The sequence below is a fragment of the Triturus cristatus genome, chromosome 1_2 (assembly GCF_964204655.1).
Source record: "Triturus cristatus chromosome 1_2, aTriCri1.1, whole genome shotgun sequence".
Taxonomy (NCBI): Eukaryota; Metazoa; Chordata; class Amphibia; order Caudata; family Salamandridae; genus Triturus; species Triturus cristatus.
In genome coordinates this window covers 756811745-756828101 of record NC_140580.1, presented here as the reverse complement: position 1 = coordinate 756828101, position 16357 = coordinate 756811745, and the positions used below count along the sequence as shown (strand labels likewise).

The window sequence follows — 16357 nt, the reverse complement described above, 5'->3', positions numbered from 1 at the left end:
TTACAGCGCATTACTTTAGCATGTAATTCATTACAACGACTTGCTGTAGGGGGTGCGTTGTTGGACTTGTGTTGGATTTTTAAGTCCAAAACCTTCCCTACTGTTGCGCAGACTGGAGTTGGAATAGAAATTTATATTATTATTGCAAAGTCCAGCACCCCCTAAAGCAAGTCGTCGTAACGACTTGCGTGCTAAAGTTGAGGCGTGGTAACGTCGCATCCAGGGTACTGACTGGATTGTAACGGCGTACAGGATAAATGCCTGCATGATTCCATCATACAACTACTTAAATAAGCATAAGCACTGCACTGTCTATCATCAACATGTTAAGAAGGCATTTAAATTTAAAGACAACATGTGTCAAATCTTTTTGTACTTGATTCCGGTCACATAAAGCAGCCATAATACGACCTATAGGGATCCCTGCACTCCTGAAGTTATAAGCATGAAGCTCTAGCTCAGAGTGCTTAAGAAACAATTGAAACCACTCCTAGGGTCATTTGCATATGACCCCAGGAGAATTAGGGTCAGTGTTTGTGACAATCTTCTTAGGGGACTGCTACACCTCCTGCAGTCAAGGAAAAGTCAGCACCATGTTGGTGGCATCCCTGTACCTTCTTGCGGCAACACAAGCAATCAGGAATGCTGAAAAGTCCGCACGCTGTATTACAGAGTGCTCCAGCTGGGATTTTGTGACTAACTAATGAGCAGGTCACTCCACTCGACTTCATTACATTGCAGCCTTGCATCACATGTTTATTTTTTAATTTTTTATTGGTTTTGATTTTGGTACCCCAGTTCCCACTCGTGGCACCCAGCTGCCTCATTGTGTTTGGGAAAAGCAAAAGGTACAAATGGTGGACGGAATGTTGAAACAATGCAAACATTCATCCCCAGTCACAAATATCTGGGTTTAATCCATCTCTCTTTTGCTCACCATGCCACCCCAGTCTGAACCCAGCCATATGAAAATCAGTCTTGACCTTGTTCCTCATGGGAACAGTCCAGCCTCAACTGCCAAGTCAGGTCTACCCTGGACCAGAAACAAGCATTCTGGGACCGGTTTTGGGGCGTCACCCCTCATCAGCCAGGCTAGCTTGAATCCAGTGGCACAGTGAGCATTCCCTTCCCACCTAGGGCGACAAAAGAAAAAGTAACAAATGATAGACATTAGTTTGCATACTGGATGGCGCACAGAGTGACTTCAGTTAAGGTCATGGTTAATTCCGTTTGCAGTTGAATAGTATTATAAGCTGTATAACCTTATTTGGCATCAATAGCGTCAATATTACAATCAATGTGAACGGTGTTTGCGCAGTTTAGTAACGCTGCAGCTGGCAACGAAGTTGGTGCTGGACCCAATGTGGTTCAAAGGGACATAGACAGTGCCAAGAGCGTATCTGTCAGCGGAAGTCTAACTGGACGCCCCTAACGTTCACTGGGGCCCACTGGCGTGCCAGAGGGAACCAATAAAGCGCCAAAGATCCACAGCATAGCCTCGGACCTGGAAAGTCAGGATGTGTCGGGCCAGGGATGAAACTGGTTCCGATGGAAATAAGGAAAGAGACCGAGAGGCACGTAAACATCTTAGTGGCCACTCTGAAATTCACGATTGGCAGAAGAGAGCCATTTCATGCTAGGATTTCTTTTTGTTCTTCAATTTGCACGACAACTTTGACCCCGAAGAGATCTTGCTGCAGGAATAACTTTGGGAGCAGAAGCAGGATCTTCCTTTAGACTTCGACCGATCATGGCACAGAGTCTTCTTGTGCTTGGTGACGTAGAGTTTGGCATCGCATTCACAAATTGTTTTTTGGGTTCATCTGGGCGCAGTCACCACAGGTCTTGGAGTCCAGGTCTTACCCCAGGCACCACAATCAGACTTCATGTTGTTCAGTCACAGATATTTGTTGAGACGGTTTCTGCATAGTTTGAATCTTGTCATTTTAGGAGGTGAGATTTCACTTGCACACTGGATAATTTGGGAGTAAAACTGTCGCCAAAAGACCTGGGAGAATCTCTAGATCCACATCTGAGGACACGAAAACAAAGGAAATTATGTCCGCATGCATAGATGGCACTTCTATGCAGCTCCACATGTCACTTGCAAATTGGAATGTATTGGAGCAGAGCTGCAGGACGCCACCTACCAGTGCGCAGAGGTACTGCTGATAATTCTCTGCATACAGACTGATGCCTCGGGGAGTATTCACAAGATGAGGAAACAGACACTCAGAACACAAAAGGTCCAAGGACTTGTAGCTCAGGACTGCAGGGAGTGAAAGGCCTGATAGCACATCCTAATGTGTACAGGGAATCAGATTTTAGGACCCTTGAGATGCAGATTCTCTGAGCCCACGACTCCCAAATGGTGAATGGGTACACGGCTCAGGACACTGATTCCCCAGCTGCATAATTCCATACATACAGGAACTCGAGACCCATAGGTAATTTAAGTGTTCAAAATTCCAGACATGCAGGGTTTTAAGCTTATACTGTGACACCATGCACCCAGGTATAAAAAGAAAGTCCAATAGACAGTCGTAGGGCCTCACGTACTTATAGGGCCTTGAGGAAAGTCACAAGGCTTTCATTATTAGTTACAGAGAACCACAAATCAGCATTGTGTGTTCATGGTAAAGGAAAAAAACACAATAGATACTGGCAAAGTATCCTAGTCACTGCGCACCTCAAAGGAGGGGAAGAAAACTTTTAGAATAGTCAAGGAGTCATAAGGAAAACTTGCATAACCTAAAAAGGAATCCAAGGGTAAAACAGGATTCGCAGAACACAAAAACAGAAGCACAGGACTAAGTGTGTGGTCCACAATGAAGAATCACAGAGCCAAAAGAAGAGACAGAATGTTTTAGTCTAAGACCAGATAGAGACCCTTGTATATGCTACAGCGAGCCTAGCGACACCACAGATGAGTTGTAAAAACCTAAAGAAGAGTCATGAGGGCCAACATAAGTGTCAAGTGGACCAGGAAAGAACCATAGTAGCCCCCAAGGGAAGCGCATATGATGTTATGAAACCCTAAGGGAGGGTGAAGTGTATCGCAATGAGGGTTGGGGAAGGTTCATCTCCCTGAGAAAAGTGTTGCCTGGCCCTAAGAGAGTTAACTGAAGGTTAGCTAGGAGGAAGTCAGATTCAAGGCCTCAGTGTACAGTCTCAGGGTCATATGGCACGGAGAGAGGAGTTCACCATGTATAGAGCCTCTTCGGAGAGTTTACGAAAGAATTACAAGGCAATACAACAAGGAAGGTGGCAAACTTTTGCAAGGATCACGATGGGAGTGTAGCAAGACATGTGGGAGGAGAAGGTCACAGGATGGCTTAGGGGAGGGGAGAAAGGAGAAGTAGAGAGCACCAGACAAGTTTCCAGGTTAGAACAAACGTACCAGGTCTCAAAGAAACAAACCTCAAAATAAATCTCTCTTCCCAAATAAGAGTCACAGGGCCCTAAACAGTGTCTAGGGGATATGCACTCGAACACAAACAGAACATTCAACAGTGAGAACATCTTATAATAGGGCTTCACCTTCACTTACCTTGTCAATGTTTTCGTCGTTGACACAATTCGTGAAAATCACTTTCTTGGTGCCTTGATGCTCCAGCTGATTCATTGTTCTCTGAAATGCCAGGACAAAGACAGATAAATATATGCATTTCAGAATTACATACTGCACATATTCTCACTCAAGGGCTACCAAAATCCGGCAGAGGTAATCAAACTGTGACATGGTTTCCAGTAAAAACAAATGTGCTCCCAAATTATTCACCTTCATCTACTATCAGGATTAGTACATTGACTAAGTGGTAGTGCTGGTAGAACCACTGACCCTCTTGTAACATCAGGGCAGAGGTAAAAGCACATGCAGAGCACTTGCTCCATTCAGTGCACTTCCACTTCGACAGAAAATGTAAGCAGTGCCTCTGTCTCTCTCACAGCACAGGTGTCAAAGTGCCAGAAACAGATGAGACAAGAAAAGAATTTCCCTCTCATCCCAACCCACCTATAAACATTAAAATTTCTTAGGATATATCTGTATTTTGTACTAGAAGTAAGTTTTCAAGTTTCAAGCTAGGGCATTATCGACAGGCAATAGAACTAATATCAACATATTTGAGGACTCGAATAATATAAGCTTTCGTTTTTAATAAGAGAGAAGAAAGTCATCGGGGGCGTGGCTAGCAGCCAACGAAGATGGCCGCAGCCTAGGAGAGCTCAGCGATCAACGGCAATTCTCCCAACTGATTCTGTCATAAATCCGACGGCCTACCGCAATCCAAGCACAGGAGGTGGTACCGGACCATCCAGCGCACGATCGATGAAAGTCTGGACTCTGTACTGCCAACCGACAGAGACTTAGACTGTGTGGCGAGGCCGTGGTCTGGACGCCACAGAGACGCCGGGGCCTCCCGTGAATTGATCACCTCCCGAGGAGCCGACGAAACTGACTTGAATTCCTGAAACCGCGGAAGATATCAAGACATCCGGGAGACAGGCAGCACGACGCGGCGTACAGATCACTTAAGCAGCAGTCCAGATCGGGAACGACTCCCGGGTACCACCCTTGCTGGAGGGGACAAAAAAGGAGGAAGGCAACGGACAGCCGCTCCGGGGGCCCAGGCCAAGAACGTTCTTCTCTGGAGGGGCCGTATAGATAACGTGGACACAGATGAGGACCAAATCCGAAGGGAGCACCAGTTGCGAATACCACGCGGAGATCTGCGGCGTCCAGATTGCCCAGGAGTAACACAGAATACACAGAGGTGGGTGAATTCACCGCAACGTAAACCCAGCTCCCTGAGCCATAAACTCTCTTGTACCCATGGCTCATCAGTAGACAGCCATACAGCCGCACTTCCCACACAAGGTACCACTAGCCGGGACACTGCAGGGAGGTGAACCACTATGTTAAGGGCCTGAAGCAGGCCAGGGAGTGTGGGCAACACTAAAAGCGCCCACTTAACATGCACGGTGCAGTAAAATACCCGGATGATTCCGGGTGGAAGCGGCGAGGCGGCATTGGCACCTGAGCGAGGTCCAGATACTACACCCGGGGCATAACCTGCTCGGTAAGAGGCAAAAGAACAAGTTACTTACCTTCGGTAACGATGTATCTGTAAGAAACATTAGTTAGTTAGATTCCTCACCTTAGAATATCCCCAGGCGTCAGACTGGATCCGGAAGATTTTTCGTCAGCAATACCCCTTGCGCGTCACTAGCCGTCGTCTGCGGCTCCGCGTCCGTCGTCGGCGTCGTGCGCCGAAATGACGTCGGAGTACTTAGACGCCGCCCTCGCACGCTGAAGTCAGTTCTTGTACATAGCTTTCCGCGCCAGGAACGCAGAGCCATGCAAGAGACCGACACTGGTGCCAAAAAATCTAGGGCCCTGAAAGGGATAGCCTTAACCCTAGATGTCAGTTCGCATAACGGGGAGGATGGGTGGGTCGGTGAGGAATCTAACTAACTAATGTTTCTTACAGAAACATCGTTACCGAAGGTAAGTAACTTGTTCATCTGAAAGAAACACGTTAGTTAGATTCCTCACCTTAGAATAGATACCCAAGCAATACCAACCCCGGTGGTGGGTCTGCGAACCAAGATCACACCAGAAAGTCCTGGAGGACAGAACGGCCAAAGAAGCCATCCCGCCGGACTTGGCTGTCTAGGCAATAGTGCCTGGCAAACGTGTGCAGCGAAGCCCACGTCGCCGCCTGACAGATGTCCTGCAAAGGGACTCCCCGTCCCAAAGCAGTAGTAGCCGCCGTGGCCAGAGTAGAATGGGCTCGCAGCCCAACAGGAGGGTCCTTTTTTGCCAAGGAATAACAGATTTTTATACACAAAACGACCCACCGGGAGATGGTCCGTTTGTGCACAGCTTTTCCCTTCTTTGCACCCACGTAGCCAACGAAACGCTGGTCGTCCACTCGGAAATGTTTTGTGCGGTCCAAATAAAAGGAGAGCGCACGTTTTGGGTCCAGACGGTGGAGCCGCTCTTCCTCTTTGGAAGGATGCAGAGGTGGAAAGAAGGTGGGCAAGGTGACAGATTGCCCAAGATGAAAGGGGGTCACCACTTTCGGTAGAAAGGAAGGACGAGGCCGAAGGACAACCTTGTCCGGATGAACAGATAGAAAAGGAGGCTTGGACGATAGAGCCTGGAGCTCACTCACCCGTCTAGCCGAGGTGATGGCTACCAGGAAAGCAGTCTTAAGAGTTAGAAGACGAAGAGGACAATTGTGAAGAGGCTCAAAGGGAGCGCACATCAGAAATGTTAAGACAAGATTCAAGTCCCACTGAGGCATTACGAAAGGGACAGGAGGGAACGTGTGAGTAATGCCTTTAAGAAAGCGTGACACTACAGGGGACTTGAAAAGAGAGGGCTGATCAGGAAGCCGTAAGAAGGCAGAGAGGGCAGCAAGATAACCTTTCAAGGTGCCCAGAGCAGAGCCCTGCCGGGCCAAAGAAAGAAGAAAGAGGAGAACCTCAGAAAGAGGGGCGGAAAGGGGATCCACAGCCTTTGCTGTGCACCATGCCACAAATTTGTTCCACCAGCAGGCGTATACCGTCTTTGTGGAGGGACGCCTGGCTGCCAGAATGACATCACAGACTTCAGGAGGCAAGTCAAATGGCATCAACTGCCGCCGCTCAATCTCCACGCATGGAGGTGGAGGCTGGACAGGTTCGAATGGAGGACCGGCCCCTGCTGCTGCGACAGAAGATCCTCCCGAAGGGGCAGACGTATCGGAGGATCGGTCAACATACTGAGTAGCTCGGGATACCAGTACCTTCGTGCTCAATCCGGAGCCACCAAGATGACTTGGGCCCGGTCGCGCCTGATCTTCTTCAGCACTCTGGGCAGAAGTGGTATAGGCGGAAAGGCGTACAACAGACCGCAACTCCACTCGCGACGAAAAGCGTTGCCGAGCGAGTGCCGCCTTGGAAATTCCAACGCGCAGAACTGCTGACATTGCGCGTTCTCGTCGGTGGCGAATAGATCTAACCAAGGCTCTCCCCACTGCTGAAAGAGACCTTGCGCCACCTCGGAGTTCAGACGCCATTCGTGATCCATCATGCACCGGCGGCTGAGTTCGTCTGCTCTGGCGTTCAGAGAGCCCGCCAGATGTTGAACCACCTGAGTGATGCCCTGGTGTTCCAGCCATGTCCAGAGGCGCAGAGCCTCCTGACAAAGGGTCCACGACCCCACCCCTCCCTGTTTGTTGCAATACCACATGGCGGTGGTGTTGTCCGTGAACACCTGCACGACACTTCCCCGGACAGAGGGAAGGAAGGCTTTCAGTGCAAGTCGGATCGCTCTCAGCTCCAACAAGTTGATGTGGAGGCGAGACTCCGCCGGAGACCAGAGGCCTCTGATCTCCGCCTCTCCCATATGGCCACCCCATCCCAGGAGGGACGCATCCGTCACTACGACATGCTCCGTTAGGGGTAGGGAGAGGCTCTTGCCCGTGACCCAATCGCGGTCCGTGAGCCACCACTGCAACTGCTGTGCAGTGCCCTCCGAGATCAAGACATGGTCGGACAGGTTGCCATGATGCTGGGCCCACTGAAACTTCAGGTCCCACTGCAGAGCCCGCATGCGCCGCCTGGCGTGATGCACTAGTAGGATGCAGGAGGCCATCAGCCCCAGAAGCCGCAAAACTAGCCTAACCGAAACCCAGGATAGAGGCCGAAAGATGGGAATCAGGGCCTGTATATCCCGGACACGCTGTTCCGGTGGATGAACCCGGAACTGCGCCGAATCGAGAACCGCTCCGATGAAGAGGAGCTTCTGAGAGGGGCTCAGGTGTGACTTTGGCACGTTGATGGAAAACCCTAGCAAATGCAGGAGATCCGCCGTAGTCTGGAGGTGGGAGACGACTGTCTGGGGCGAGCCCGCCTTCAACAACCAGTCATCGAGATAGGGGAAGACTGGAACCCCTGATCTGCGCAGATGAGCTGCGACCACCGCCATCACTTTCGTGAACAACTAAGGGGCACTGGTAAGGCCGAAGGGGAGCACGGTGAACTGAAAGTGCTCCTGACCCACCGTGAACCGCAGGTAACGCCGGTCGGCCGGCAGGAAGGGGATATGGAAATATGCGTCCTGCAAGTCCAACGCTACCATCCAGTCTCCAGGGTCTAGGGCAGCTAGAACCTGAGCCAAAGTCAACATTTTGAACCGTTCCTTCCTGAGGAAGGCATTGACGTTCCTGAGGTCCAAGATAGGGCGTAGGCCTCCTTTGCCCTCCTTGGGAACCAGAAAGTAGTGGGAATAACAACCACGACCTACTTCTGGGCTCGGAACGCGCTCGACGGCCTCCTTGGCCAAGAGGGCCGAAACTTCCTCTTGTAGAAGACTCAAATGATCCCCCGAGATACGGTGGTGCTGCGGTGGCATGGCTGGAGGGGTCGTCTCGAAGGGGAGGGAGTAGCCCCTTCGGACGATTTGCAGCACCCACCTGTCCGAAGTAATGGTACGCCAGTGGAGCAGGTGATGGAGAACCCGGCCTCCCACTGGCGTGGAATGGGCCTGAAAGCTCGGACTAGGAAGGCTTTGAGGCGGATGCTGCCGGGGTGGATGTGGACTGACCGCGTCGTCCTCCAGTACCGCCTCGGCGGAAACCACGTCCGCGACCGCGTGCAGGCTGGTTCTGCGGCCGGTGGCTAGGCGGACGTGAGGAGGTGCCCCTTCCTTGGCCACGAAAAGAGCGAAAAGCAGAAGTTTGTGGCCGCGGAGCCGAGAGGCCCAAGGACGTGGCCGTAGCCCGGGAGTCCTTGAAGCGAGCCAGCGCACTGTCCGCTTTCTCACCAAAAAGGCGAGCGCCATCAAAAGGCATGTCCATGAGTGTGCTCTGGACATCCCCTGAAAAGGACGTGGACCGCAGCCAGGCGTGACGTCGAAGCGCCACGGTGGTAGAAATCGCCCTACCCAGCGAGTCCGTAGTGTCGAGTCCACATCGGATTGCATGGCACGCTGCATCTCTCCCATCGGCCAGAGCCGAGGAAAGCCGCGCCCGGGCCTCCTCCGGGCACAGTGGCAGCACGTCCTCCACCGTATCCCACAGAGAGTGGGAATAACGGTCCAAGAGACAGGCGGTGTTCAAAGACCGCAGGCCCAAAATGAGCGAGGAGAACAGCTTCTTACCGAACTGTTCTAGTCTCTTGGAATCCCGGAGCGGACGGGAAGGAGGATTGGGAGGTAGAGGCCTGGATAACCAGACTCTCGGGGGTGGGGTGTTGGGACAGAAAACTGGGGTCACCCGGAGCAGGGCGGTGGCACCTGGCAACGTTCCTATCCACAGGAGGGACTGTGGAGGGCTTGGACCAGGTGCCCTGCAGAACGTCAGTGAGGGCCTCATTGAATTGCAGCAGAGGCTCAGTGGAGCATGCGGCACACTGAAGCACCTCAGTGAGGATGTTAGTCCTCACAGCCACGGCAGGCAGCTCAAGCCCAAGGGCTGCGGCCGCCTTGCGCAGCACCACAGAAAAAGCTGCACCCTCCTCCGAAGCCACAGTCGGAGGAGAGATGAATCCAGTGTCCGGTGAGGTAACCAATCCACTGGCCTCCCTCAGTTCATCTGTCCAGTCCTGAGAAAGTTGCCCCTGAAGGGCCATAGGGTCCTCAGACCCCTCCCATTCGCCCCCGTCATCCGATTCCTGGTAAACAGGAGGAATGATCGGAGCCGGTCGATAGACAATATGTGTCTCTAGCGGCGTCGGAGGCGGCGTCGGGCGGCGCCGCATCGGCGTCGGGACCGGAGAGGGGCTGAACCGGGGATCGACGTCGACCGGAGTTGGCGGTGGTACCGGTGTCGGCGTCGGAGGCGTAACGAGGTCGACCGGCATCGACGGGGGCCCAGGCTCGGGCCCCTCGGGGACCTGCGGCGTTGGGGCCGGAGCCTCCAACGGCGCCGGGGCCGGAGCCGCCGGCACGCGAGGTCGCCCAGTCGAGTCCGCGGGGCCCGAAGGTGCGCCACCGGGCGTCGACGGCGGGCCAGGCTCCTCATGGCCGAGAGGAAGGCACTGACCTCCGCCGGCGTCGCGTCAGTCCCAGGGACCGGTGGGTATGGGGACTTGCGCGGCGCCTGCGGCTCCCGCGGAGCCGCGGGGGTGGAACCACCCGGACCCTCGGCCGAGTCGCGCGACCGGCGAGGGGAGTCCGAAGAGCGGTGTCGCCTCTTGGACTTCTTGGAGTGCTTCGACTTACCCAAAGACTTCGAGCCAGACGAGCGACGATGTCGAGTGCGGCTCCGCGACCGATTCTTGGACCTCCTCCTGGACCGGGATCGAGAGGGGCGCGGAGCCGAGTGGCGAAGCTCGAGAAGCTTGCGGGACCGCTCCCGCCTAGCTTTCGAGGTCAGGGCCATACAATCGGAGCACGACTCCGCGTCGTGGTCGAGGCCCAAGCAGTACAGGCACCGGCGGTGATGATCGGTCACCGACATCAGTCGGTGACAGTCGTCGCAGGCCTTGAAACCAGGCATCCTACCGGCACCAGAGTCGAAAAGTGACCAAAAAGAGTCGAAAAAGTTAGTCAAAAATTGACTAAAGGGGTAGCTCTCCCGGATCGGCGCTTACTGGCACGGAAAAAAGAAGAACTGACGTCAGCGCGCGAGGGCGGCGTCTAAGTACTCCGACGACGTCATTCCGGCGCACGACGCCGACGACGGACGCGGAGCCGCAGACGACGCCTAGCGAGGCGCAAGGGGTAATGCTGATGAAAAATCTTCCGGATCAAGTCTGACGCCTGGGGATATTCTAAGGTGAGGAATCTAACTAACTAATGTTTCTTACAGATAGGGGGAGCAGGAAAACCGAAAGGCCGCGTATGGACACCACTCCCGCAGGCAGGCAGCGGCGATTACAGCTCCCCCCACCCCCTCCCCGAGTGCCGGGTGGCACAGACTGATGTGTTAAGACACTATGGGAGGACGAGGCCAGAGCGTGGTGCAAAGCAACAAGCTGGATAAGTATGCCTACCACAAAGACCAGTCGGTCACGACAAAGACACCCATAGACAGCGGAGAGGGTCCACAGATCACGAAGCCTGGGGAGGTCACCTTGCAGGACGTAATGACCACCCTACATCAGATGCAAATGTCCATAAGCACTATCTCCACAGACATCACGTTGCTGCGCGCGGATGTTTCCAAGATGAGCACGAGGGTAGCGGAAGTTGAAACTACCACAGCATCACTCACCACAGACACAGCGACAAGTTCGCAAACTAGAACTGACAACCAAGCAAATGGCGGACAGGCAGGACAATCAGGAGGGACGCTCAAGTCGTAATAACATTCGCCTGGTCGGGGTGCCGGAAAGTGTCCGGGCACTGGCCCTAGATCTCTTCGTAGAAGACCTCATCAAGATTCAACTGCAGCCACGCGGACTGTCCAGCTTTTACTCCGTGGAAAGGGCCCACCGAGTGCCTGGTGCAAGACCCCAACCGGGCGCCCCACCCAGGCCCATACTAGCACGCATATTCAATTTCCGAGACCAGGATACGATCCTGCAGGTGGCTTGTGCTGCCCCCCCAATACAGGTTGAAAACTGCACTGTAACACTCTATCCGGACTACACGGCAGCGGTGGCCAAGATGCGGCGTAGTTTCTCAGAAGTCAAGAAAGAACTGCGTAACCAGGAACTTAAATATGCAATGCTTTTCCCCGCGAAACTGAGAGTAGAGGCAGAGGAGAAAACCTGGTTCTTTGCAGCACCGGAGGAGGCCCACGAAAGGCTGGAGGGGTGGCACCCGGCTGCAGGGCCCAAATGACAGAGACAGTGGCACCCTGCCATACCATCGGGATCATCAAATATGGGAGAGACGGCCGCCTCAGAAGGTACGCCACAGAATGCAGATGAGAACTCAGAGTGAGATCACAACCGACGGACCGTGAGATAGAGTGGGGGGGAAATCCCCTAGAGGCAAGGGCGCAAAGACTCGACAACATCATATTTCGCTGCGAGAACGCCACCAACTGACTGAACATGTGAACTAATGTTTCCCTGTGATACTTGGTATAGCTGCAGTGAGATTGAGTTAGCAACAAATGGCCGTGGTAAAGTACAGATTTGATGGGAGGAGCCTCGAGAAATCGCTGGAGGGCTCTACCCCCTTACGCAAGTACAAAGTTCTGGGGATTAAGCACTCTGCTAAATTGGGGTGGCGGGTGGCCGGGAGGGGGGGTAGTTAAATAGGTTATAGTTTGGGTTGCTATGACATGGACACTGCAGGGCACTCTCTACTCCAGTACAGATGTTGACACATATGAACAGATATGCTCACGGACGTCTCAAATATTCAGCCTCTAAATTCTAGGGCGATGCCACCTCCTTTCACCGTATTATCCTGGAATGTAAATGGGCTGGGCGATCAGATCAAAAGGGGGCTGGTCCTCCAGTACATCAAACACAAGGGCCCGGCAGTTGCGCTGCTACAGGAATCGCATTTGATAGGCTCGGCATGCAAGGCCCTGAATCGATGGGGCTCCAAAATGGCAGCGCACTCAGAATTTACCTCCGGCTCCCGGGGGTGGGGATCCTGGTCAGTAAACGCTTCCTGCTGATAATAACAGGATCCCGGACAGATGACCAAGGACGATTTGCAGCAATATGATGCAAATGGGAAGGACGACCATATAATCTGGTATCAGTCTATGCCCCACCACTGCTGCATCAGTCAACCTTTCTGGCCCTGGGGCACTTCTTGTTATCACTCCCGCAGGGGGCACTCATTGTGGGGGGCGACTTTAACGCCACAATTGACGCATCAATAAATAGAAAACCTCCCAGAGATCCCAGCGGTGTTAATCTTGCATTAGTAGACTTTATTAACGCTGTCGGTCTCATTGAAGTCTGGAGAGCCAGGTACCCACAGGAGCGACAATATACCTTTCACTCAGGAGTGCATAATAGTCTCTCAAGAATAGATTATATATTTATATTAGCAGCGGGGCTGGAGAGGGTATCAGATATAAAGCATTTACATAGGGGCATCTCAGACCACTCACCAGTGCTCCTTACTTACACATCCTACACTCCAGGACAACACCGACTATTTCCATTTAACCCCGGATATCTTAAAAATCGTACGATTGGTAAAGGTCTGCTCAAAGCCATGGAGCAATATTTCGCAGAAAACGAACACTTGGTGTCCTCTTCAACGGTGCTGTGGGAGGTATATAAAACTGTATTGCGGGGCCAGGCGATTTCACTAGTTACACGGCACAAAAAGACACAAAAACTGGAGCTCGAGACTCTAGAACAAGGGGTTTCTCTGGCAGAAGCCGACCATACCGCGGACACCAATGATGACACGACACATAGGCTACATTTGGCGCAACAGGAATACAGGGCCTATGCATGGGAGGACGCGAAATACAAACTCAACAGCACACAACATACTATCTACGAGCTTGGAGATAAAGCCGGTAAGCTTTTAGCTTGGCTGGATAGAAAGGAAACAGCCAGTCGATGGATTGCACAACTTAGATTGGAAAATAGGACCACGACCTCAGACCCACAGTACATTGTCGACGCACTTGCGGCCCACTATGAGAAAGTATACAGCCTCATAGCCATAAACACTATCGCAGACAACTTAGCCTTTCTAAAGGACATACAAATGCACAAACTGTCCAGCGACGCAACTCAGGCACTGGAAGTGGATCTGACTCCAGACGAGCTTGTGCTGGCAATAGGCGCACTGCATACGGGAAAGGCCATCGGACCCAATGGTATTCCCATAGAATTTTACAAAAGGGCAGCCAATCAGCTCGTACCACACCTACTTAATATGTACACAGATAGTTTGGAAAATGGGGAGCTGCCTAGGGATCAGCGCCTAGCGACAATAGTTACAATACATAAACCGGGCAAACCGCCACAGAAATGCATGTCCTATAGGCCTATATCCTTAATAAATGCAGAAGCTAAAATACTTGCGAAAACACTGGCCATGAGACTGCAGCCATATCTTGCAACAGTGATCCATCTGGACCAATCCGGATAAAGCCAAACCGCAACACAGCGCTGAACCTCAGTCGACTACAAAGTGTCATGGCGCGCAGGTCCACTATTGCAGAAGATGCACTTATTCTGTCCCTGGATGCGCGTAAGGCATTCGACATGGTCGAATGGCCTTTTCTCTTCGCGGTCCTCCGCCACATGGGTTTCGGCCCTAAGTTCTGCAAATGGGTGCAGCTGCTCGATAAAAAACCCTTGGCACAAGTGGTGGCAAACGGACTCATCTCAGCAGACTTCCCTCTGGGTAGGGGGACAAGACAAGGATGCCCCCTGTCACTGCTCCTGTTTGCCATAGTGCTGGAGCCGCTGGCGGCATGAATACAGCAAGCTCCGATCATCCAGGGGCTAAAATGGGACATGGGCTGGGAAGATCGCATATCACTGTATGTATATGACGTATTGCTGTACTTGGCATCCCCTTCACGCTTCATTAATAGCCTATTAGATATAGGCTGCGCCTATGGAAGAGTCTTGGGATATACTATAAACTGGGCAAAATCGCTCCTCTACATACTCCATGGTACCCCGCCGCGGCTCCCGCGCAACTGTAAAATTCAGATAGCTGACAGGGAATTTAAATATCTTGGGATATACATAACACATCAAGCGGCGCACTTCATCGAAGAAAACCTCGCACAACCACTAGTGCGTTTCCGCCGGGATGTCAAACACTGGCAAGCGCTTCCACTCACGCTATTGGGGAGAGCAGCTCTTTTTAAGATGATGGCACTTCCCAGATTCCTATATGCCTTACAAAACACACCGTTCCCAGTTTCCCCGGCATACTTCACAGCAATAAACGCCGAAGTGACCAATCTGTTATGGGACGGGAGACCTGCCCATGTAGCCATGCATAAGCTTGTGAAGAGCTGGTATGACGGAGGTATCACCCTCCCCAATATAAAAGTATACTACTGGGCATCACAGCTCATTGTAATAAACCAGTGGCTTCATGCACCGCAGGAAGAACCAGCGTTTCGCATGGACTGACATCTCCTTGAAGCTGAAGGAGTTATGGGGGCATTGTACATTAACTCGAGAAAGACGGCGCTGACGGGCCCAACGGCACATGCAATTCATGTATGGCTCGAGGCACAGCGAACACTCGGCTGGGAGGGGACCATAACACAGGCTACACCATTATGGGACACCCGGAAATTAGGCAAACTGAGAAATGCCAAGGGATTTAGAAAATGGAACCTGATAGGGATATCAACGGTGGGAGATATGTGGAAAAAAGGAGAGATTGTCTCATTCACCCAGTTACAAGTCACCTACGGCCTTGCACGGGTAGAAACTTTTAGATATATGCAGATTAGACATGCACTTCTGACTGCCATTCCACCAGGCAGGCAATTGCCGGAGGCATCACCCCTGGAAGACAGACACTGACAGACCACTTGAGTAAGAAAGCCATTTCCCAAACGTACCGGAAAATAATAAATAATCAGCCGGACCCCACGACGGCCCTTAAGGTGAAATGGGAGGCAGACGTGGGAGAACTAGATGAGGCAGATTGGCAGGAATCAATTGCGTCCCCAAAAGAGGTTGCGATTCCCTCTAAACTGAAGCTAATACAATTAAAGATTCTACACTGCACATACTGTACACGAACACTTCTACACAGAATAGGCAATACCAACACACCACTCTACCTGAGACAGTGCGGAGCACTAGGCACATTTTGGCACACACTCTGGCAATGCCCGGCGGTCGCATCCTATTTGGAGGCAGTTATGCACACGAAGCATAGCGCAGAACTGAGGCTCAAGACTGGCCCCTAGGCATTACCAATGGTGTCATGATATGGACGATACAATGATAATAGAAAAATCAGTTTACATACACAGGGGATGCCCCGAAAAATGGACATGGGTGTGGGGGAAATGGAATGCCTTCCGGGGCAATCTTTGCAAACCCCCGCAGGAAGTCTTGTGGTCAGAAGATAGTGACTAACAGCTGAGATGAGAATATTTTTGATGTGAAATGTGACTCCCTATATTTCTGTACTTAATGAGAGTGAGGTGTAATCTAATAACCAATGTAAAGGGTAACCCACTACTGCGAGTACTCCACACCATGTACACGCTATCAATATTTCAGTAATGCATCGAAGATTATACAATGTAAAATGTCAATAAAAATGTTTATTAAAAAAACAAAGAAAGTCATCTGTTTGGACAAGAATAAGTTGCCCACATTTTTAACTAGAAGTCTGATGTACACGTCCCAGTAAAAACTGTAAAGTCTTTCTAGGGTCCACAGATTGCCATGTGCTATGGTAAGAGTAGGAGGGTGGTGATGCATGGCTAACCATTTAACAAGA

General features: G+C 51.8%; 1 protein-coding gene across 4 annotated transcripts in view; it reads right to left on the bottom strand.

The window, feature by feature from the left end:
* MTG1 (mitochondrial ribosome associated GTPase 1) overlaps positions 1 to 16357 on the bottom strand; it is a 214659-nt gene that overhangs the window by 88093 nt on the left and 110209 nt on the right. For all 4 annotated transcript variants that reach the window (XM_085608706.1, XM_085608708.1, XM_085608705.1 and 1 more), the window contains exon 5: positions 3551 to 3631. In XM_085608706.1, coding sequence (XP_085464832.1) covers positions 3551 to 3631 — 81 coding nt within the window. The remainder of the gene's footprint in view (positions 1 to 3550; positions 3632 to 16357) is intronic.